General features: G+C 34.1%; 1 protein-coding gene across 1 annotated transcript; it reads left to right on the forward strand.

Annotated features, from left to right (window-relative positions):
* The first annotated feature begins 971 nt into the window (after window positions 1–971).
* On the forward strand, window positions 972–5,235 carry LOC111987215 (bHLH transcription factor RHL1). Its single transcript, XM_024018922.2, has 7 exons — window positions 972–1,834; window positions 1,944–2,045; window positions 2,136–2,291; window positions 2,645–2,710; window positions 3,295–3,360; window positions 3,585–3,653; window positions 4,501–5,235. Exons 1-7 carry the CDS (start codon window positions 1,271–1,273, stop codon window positions 4,918–4,920), a joined length of 1,443 nt encoding a protein of 480 aa, XP_023874690.1. The 5' UTR covers window positions 972–1,270; the 3' UTR covers window positions 4,921–5,235.
* The last annotated feature ends 2,627 nt before the right edge of the window (window positions 5,236–7,862 follow it).

Here is a 7,862-nt window from a genome sequence, read left to right on the forward strand (position 1 = left end):
ATTTCAAATATAAGTTGAGCTCAAGCTCATGATCAAACTAGACTATACTTCAAGATTGGTTATATTCTTGTTGAAAAAGCTCGTGCTTGTTTACTTGATTTTTTTTTTTTTCACATATATAATAAACACAACTACTTCATTTTCTTTTTCTTTAATAATCTTTTCTTACATCATTCTAAAATGCCAATTAGTCATGGTTGGACTAACATTAATTTCACACAATCTCACCATTCATACTATTTTTTTTTTTTTGCTCCAACCACAGTGTGTCAGTTTAACATTTATGAAAATTTTTATATCATTAACTTATTGTTACAATTTAAGATTTAAGACCGTATTGAAGGGAAGGAATGCCATCAAGCCATTAAACCATCAGCCTATTAAATTTAAGTGAATGCATTATGCATATAGATTTTATCCTTTTAAAAGGTTATTAGCATTAAGATTGCATGGTCTAAAATAACCTATACACATCCTCAAAAAAATTTAAATTAATAAAAAAAGTTTTTTTTTTTTCCAAACAGAACCCAAGCTATTCATAAATGGTTTGATTCATATACTCTACTTACAAGTGAGAGAAAGCATTTGAGTTTGAACTTGACTCTAAATAAAATTAAATAAATAATCTTTTGATGAACGATTAAATAAATAATCTTGAATCTTTAATAAAGGGAAAAAAAATCAATTTTCCTAAAAAAAGCCGAACCCAATCATTTTGGTTGATTGGAAATTAAAACGCTTGAAGAGCCAATGAACATATTGGTAGTATTTAGGTTCATCCAAAAAAATATATATATATATATATTAGTAGTTTTTTTTTCTTTTGCTGAATATATATTAGTAGTATTTAGTACCCACATATGACCCATGAGTATGACCAAATAGCCCAAAGTTCCCAAACAACACCTTAAAAAATATAGAAGAAACAAACAAAGCATAGCAAAGCAAAACCCAAACAATAAGACATCTGGCCAAAAAAAACCAAAACAAACAATCCCAATCCCTAGCTACTTTTGCTATTTAATATCCCCAGACAACAACATCCCAGGGAAGAGAAAGAGAGAGAGAGATAGAGAAACAGAAAACCCATCCATCCATCAGAGTCTCACACAACACAACGCAACAACTTGGATCAGCTCCCCAAAACATTCGTAAACCCAAAATGCCTTATCTTTGTTTCACTCACTTCTCATTCCCCTAGAAACCCACCAAAACATTCACAACTCTCTCTCTCTCTCTCTCTCTCTCTCATATTCCAACACAAACAGATATGCAACCTTGTAGCAGAGAAATGCAAGGAATGAACTCCCTCTTAAACCCAACTCAAATCTCACTCCAAGACCTCCAAAATCATCATCATCATCAACAACAACAACATCAACAACAGTCCCAGCAGATCCAAAACTCTCAGATTCAACACCTCCAGAACTCACACTTCGACCCCAACAACACCCACGATGACTTCTTGGAGCAAATGTTCTCTACCATCCCATCGTGTTCTTGGCCTGACCTCAACCCCAAAACCCCGTGGGACCTCAAGCCCAGAGACCTCTCCGACGAAACGCCACCATCTAACCCTGACAACAATGTTCCTTACCAGTTCGACCATGACTCTTCCACCCTCGCTTCCAAGCTCCGTAACCACCAGATTTCCGGCGCTACTAAGTCCTCTGCCGCAGCTGCCGCCGCTGCCATCATGCTCCAGCAGCAACTCTTCATGTCTCGCGCCGCCGGCGCCGGAGCCGGCGACTCTGGTCTGATTCAGATGCCGCTTCCTTTGGGTGCCTCCGACGACGTCGTTGATGGGTCCTCGCCTTTCAAGTCTCCCAATACGGTGAGTTTTGACTCTTTTGAGTTTGAGTTTACAGTAACCGCTTGTGCTTTGAGTGGTATTAATGTAAAATAGTGGTGAATTATGAGGGTGTTTTTGTTTAATTCACCAGGGAGGTGAGGGTTCGGTTCAAGCTCTGTATAACGGGTTCACTGGATCTTTACACGGGCCGGGTCAGACTCCGAACCAGGCTCAGCATTTTCACCATCCTCAGGTACGTTCACTTTTTAGAATATAGTAACAATTTAATTAGTTGATTTTTATTTATTTATTCATTTAAAAAAAAAAATTGGTTATTTGATAGGGTGGACAGGTTCAGGGTCAGAACTACGGGGCTCCGAGTGGAGTGATGAACCAAGGTCCAGCAAGTGGGTCAGCCGGCAGTGCACCGGCTCAACCAAGGCAGAGGGTTAGGGCTAGGCGTGGTCAAGCCACTGACCCACATAGCATCGCCGAAAGAGTACGTTTTTTTTTTTCTTTTCTTTTTTTCTGACTGACTTTTTGGTTGTCCTGAAAATGAAAGCTAATAATTGAGTTTTTTGTTTCATCTCTTTAGCACTATTAACCACCACTGTTCACTGCTTTACTAAAAATAATAAAGAATATGATATCGTATTTGTTTTTGGTTTTTGTTTTGGTTTTTTCTTTTTTTCTTTTTGGTCGTACAATGAAAAGTGTGACAATACATCAATTTTTGTTTTGGTTTTGTTTTCTTTTACGTTATTCTGAGCAACAAAACGGAAACACATTGGGTTTTGTTTTGTTTTGTTATTCTTATCTGAAACTGTGGGTGGGTTTTTGTGATGGTGGCAGTTACGGAGGGAGAGAATTGCAGAGAGAATGAAAGCCCTGCAGGAACTGGTTCCCAATGCCAACAAGGTAATACTAACAAAACCCATTAAATTATTTTATTTTTTATTAATTAATAATTAAAGATAAGCATATTAAATATTAAAATTTTTAAATATATACAGAGCCTCTCAGTTCCCAATTCTGACTATGGGCTCCGTAACCGGCGGTAACAGTGAACTTCATGGGAATATTTATTGAGATTTTATTGGGGCATTTTCGTCATTCAGTTTTAGTATTCAGTTTCGCATATAGTAGAACTTAGCATTTTTTTATAATGATGATAAATAAAGCAAGTATTATTCTTGTCATTAACTTTTTTTTTTTATTTATAAAAAAATTGCTAATGAAGTAGGCTTAGCAAAATCTCTTTTTTATTATATTTATATATTTTCAATGCATAATTGAAAATGAACCTGGAAAGTTGTGGTTGGTTCCTAACCTACTTGAGGGCTAGATTAGTATTTGAAGCATTAATTGACACTTTATAATTTGGAAAAGAATATTTTAGTTTGTTTATATTGTTCTTTTTTTAAAATTCGATATGTGATCTGATTAGATTAAATTAATGGAATTAAATAAAAAAATATTGATCTGGGGTTTTGGAATGACAGACAGACAAGGCTTCAATGCTGGATGAGATCATAGACTACGTGAAATTCCTCCAGCTTCAAGTCAAGGTTAAAGGATGCCCTTCTCTTCTTTCTCCTTCTCAATTATGTTCTGTACTTGTTGTGTTTATTATATTAAAATAATAGGGGTGATTCCCTGTGTTGACATTGTTTTTTTGCTGATGATTAATTTTTTATTAAGTTGTATGTATGGGTTTCTGAAACTAAAAAAATTCCATAGCTTTAATTAAATTTTTCTTTCCTTATGTGTGTGTCTCTCTCCCCGGGAACAGGTTCTGAGCATGAGCAGATTGGGCGGTGCAGCTGCTGTTGCTCCCCTTGTTGCTGATATGTCATCTGAGGTATTTCAATCAAAATACCACTCTAAGATTCCTATAATTTAACTATTCAATTACACTATCTAATAAATTATATAATTTTATTTAAGAACTTTGAAAAATTCACACTATTTTTCGTGTATAGGTTTCTTTTTCTTTTTTTTTTTAATTTTTAATGAGACACTATAACTCAATACAATCATATAAATGAATTATTCAATTAAAGCTTAAGTTATAGTACGTAAGGAACAGAACTGTACAACTCAATACAATCATATAATTGAATTATTGAATTGAAAACTTAAGTTATAGTGCGTAAATACAATCATATAGTTAAATTATTCAATTGAATGCTTAAGTTATAGTACGTCAGGAACGGAACTGTAAGGAACGGAACTGTAACTCTATGATGGATGATAATGTCATATAGTTTTTACTTTTTAATTATGTTGGCAAACCAAACCTAAAACCTTTTTGATATTTTAAGATTAAAAAAAAAAGAAAAAAAAAAAAGGACATAAGATGCATTCCAAAATAAGAAATGAATGAAATGCGGAAAATGTTGATAAACATAAAACAGTTATGGTTCCTGTAAAATAGCACCCACCACCACCTTACCCACCACCTGGCTCTCCACGTTGGCAAACTCTCCCATCAATCACTCAACACACCACAAAAAGACAAAACAAAGTAGCACGCGTGCCCACTTTCTCAGATTCCTCTCTCTCTCTCAACAAATAAGCTTTTCACACTCGAACCCTTTTTCCCCATCTATCTCTTTTTCATTTTCCTTTTCCTTTTCCATTTTCCTTCTCTAACTAAAACTCTAATCAACAATCACACACCTTTGGTGTTTTTTTTGTCTTTGTAGGGTGGCGGTGACTGTATCCAAGCGGGCACCAATAGTGGGGCCCTCGGTCGCAACTCTAACGGCAACCAAACGGCGTCATCTAACGACAGCCTAACGGTGACGGAGCACCAAGTAGCTAAGCTCATGGAAGAAGACATGGGCTCAGCCATGCAATACTTACAAGGCAAAGGTCTTTGCCTCATGCCCATCTCGCTTGCCACTGCTATCTCCACGGCCACGTGTCACTCCAGGAACGCCATGATCAACAACCACAACAACAACAACAACAGCAACAACGTTAACAACAACCCACTACTCCAATCCAACGGTGAGGGACCAACCTCGCCAAGCATGTCCGTGTTGACCGTGCAGTCAGCCACTATGGGTAACGGCGGCGGTGACGCTTCCGTTAAGGACAACACGTCAGTTTCCAAGCCTTAATAACGGCGTTAACTGACTTTTCAACTGCAAAAAAAAAAAAAAAAAAAGGATTTTTCAATGGCAGCCTTAAAGTCTACGAAAATAAGGTTTCAGCTATAGAGTGTTCAACGACGCCGTATTTACGTAGACTTTGGCTAAAGCTAACTTCACCAGTATCACCACCTCTTGTTTATCTTTGTTGGGTTTAGGTTCATGTTAATTTTATTTCCCTTTATGTTTTTTATTTTTCCAATGTAATTTTGTTTTTGTTTTTAATGTGATACTGATTTGGTTCTTCTATCATGTTCAAAACGTTAAATGGAAGCGTTTTCAATACGAGGTCATGATGTTATTATGAAATCATCATTAGAGAATTTAAACTCATCAAAGTAATAATTACGTATTTATGTTTTATGGATCATCAGCAGGGTGTGGTCTTTATCTGAAAAGGAGTGGGGTCTTGGTTTTAATTTATTTGGTTTTTGTTTTTAGTACTACTACTTTGCTAATAAAGCTGTCTGCTTTGTGTTCAGTTTAGTTATGGGTTGGTCTATGAATAGAAAAATTAATTATAAGTGCAAGGGGTGAATTAGGGTTCAAGTCAACGGCGTGTCGCTTTTGGTTGTGGTCGTTTGTGATAAACATATGGGGTTTTGAAAAGCCATCGGCAGAGAGGGACAAAAGTTGGTTTGTTTGTGAGGTGAGGTGAGGCTCACTCTTGGCCACGAATGGCATTCCTTATATTATTATATGGTCTATTTGCTTCATCTTCATGTTTTTTTTTAAGGGCAAGGTGGGGTTGGGGCCCGTCATTAGCTCATATTTTATTGTTTTATCTGACACTGGAGTGTCAGAGAACTCATCATCTACACAAGGATTGACCACAGCATTGTAGGATAAATTGATTGAAATATATTATAAATTCAATGGTTAACAACAAGAGGTGGAGGATTGATTTGTTGTTTATATTGAAATACTTTCTTTTCTTTCTTTCTTTTTTTTAATAAATTTGATGGTTACAACGAGAAAGCTGTTGGCCAAATTAAACTACGGTCTTATAACTTAAGTTCAGTAAGTCAATAAGCTCATATAAACTAGTTCACCTATAAACAAGCCTGAAATGAAGTGGTTTACTAACCAGGTTTGGGATTGGAAATCTTTATTGGGTTGCTGACGAGGAGGTCTAATTGCTTCAACAATGAATGAAGCAGTTCAATTGGAGTTGACTAGTCTGTTAAAAGAACAATGATGTATGTGCCAAAAAAATTGAGGAAATCTTTGAAACATACGTTGTATCCAGACAATTGCATGGGTAAAGTAGGTAGGGAGGCAGATATCATAAACCTCAAGGAGAAGTTAGAAAAACATTAAAGATTGGTGGTGGTATGGTTTACTAAATCCATTAGTCTTTGTTTCATGTGCTTGATTAAACGGATGGAGATCATTTTTGATGGTCAGCGATGGAGATCATTTATGAACAGTCTTGTTTCATGAGCTTGATCAAATAGATGAAGATCATTTTGATGTTTCACGATGTGGAATATATATCTAGGACTTGTAATGTTCACAAGTGCCAGAGTCAAGACTTGAATGGAGAAGAAGAAACAACGTATGTACATACGCGCATGGTTTTTGTTAACGAATGTCATCATGCTTTTGGTAAGAAAGAATCTATTAAGTCTCACTATGTTCAAATGCAGTAAAAACAAACAATCAAATAATTTTTTAAACTGATTGACTACAATAATAACTGCATCCTTAATTAATCATTACCCTAAGACTTGTTAACCGAGCCCTATGGCTATATATATATATATATATAATATTTGGAACTAATTTAAAAATAAAAAATCTTTCATTTGAATACTAAATGGTATTTTAGTACAAGCATGGGCAAAGATACATATATTATCATTGAGTTGACAATGTGCTTTCTTTTTCCTTCATTTCATTTTTTATGGTAACATTTTCTCTTATATTAGCTAAAGTTTTGAATCATTTGTGGTTTCAAAGATTTCATTGGTTCTAGTAATTTTTTTAGTAAACAATTTGGTAATTTATAATGCAAATAAATTTTTTAAGAATTTCACTAAGGAGATGATAATAGATGAAGTTTATTCTATGAAATATCATTATTGAGTGTAACTTTGATTTGAGATTCTAGTTTCTCATTTAATTTGTTTACATGTCTAATATCAAACTAAAAATATTTGTATACTCACTACAATTTAAAATTCCATAAGTGATCTTTAAACTTATTTAGTGTGTGTATATAATGAACTTTAACTATTTAAGAGAAAATTAAGAAAATAAACCAATTTAGAAGCATTAAAAATCTATAAATATATTTATATGTGCTTTGATTTATTTTTAAAAAAAAATTCACAATGCTCAATATTTTTTTTCTTATAAAGTCCGTAACTTTGATCTCTAATCATACAAAATATGAGTATGAGAGGGCTAAAAATGGTGTTGTGCGATTGCCAAAATACTTTCTAAAAAAGAAATGAAAGGAAAAAAGAACCGGAAATAATAATAACATTCGTAACAATTAACAGTTCACAAATTGATCACAAATGTGAGTTGAATCCTAAATATATAAAAATGTAGTTGAACAATTTGTTGGGTTTAGTTAAAAGAGAGAAGTAATATTTAAATCCTACTACTTAAGTACTTATAAAAGTGATGTTAATAATTCTAAGAGGGTTTTTTATATAATTTTTTTAATAATTAATATAAGAGTTAAGAGTCTTGAAGGCAACTAGAACTTCTTAGTATTTCCAATAAAAAATTTTAGGATTCAAATAAATCATTTTCTAAGGGCTTGATTTAGTAGTTTCTAAGGTCTCATAATATTCACAAGATCTTAGATTCAAAACCCTTTGTCAGCACCTTGAAATCACTCCTATGAGATTCTTTCTTATAATAAGAGAATTGAATACACCCAAATAAATAACCAAATA

This window comes from Quercus suber, unplaced genomic scaffold (genome assembly GCF_002906115.3).
Source record: "Quercus suber isolate HL8 unplaced genomic scaffold, Cork oak 2.0 scaffold_201, whole genome shotgun sequence".
In the NCBI taxonomy this organism is placed as follows: Eukaryota; Viridiplantae; Streptophyta; class Magnoliopsida; order Fagales; family Fagaceae; genus Quercus; species Quercus suber.

What these genes read in the sequence shown, in the direction of transcription:
- LOC111987215 (XM_024018922.2), top strand. Translation starts at nt 1,271, where the DNA reads ATGCAACCTTGTAGCAGAGAAATGCAAGGAATGAACTCCCTCTTAAAC. An exon ending in CTTTCAAGTCTCCCAATACG is followed by an intron (nt 1,835 to 1,943) that starts GTGAGTTTTGAC and finishes TTAATTCACCAG; the next exon opens with GGAGGTGAGGGTTCGGTTCA. An exon ending in TTGCTGATATGTCATCTGAG is followed by an intron (nt 3,654 to 4,500) that starts GTATTTCAATCA and finishes TTGTCTTTGTAG; the next exon opens with GGTGGCGGTGACTGTATCCA.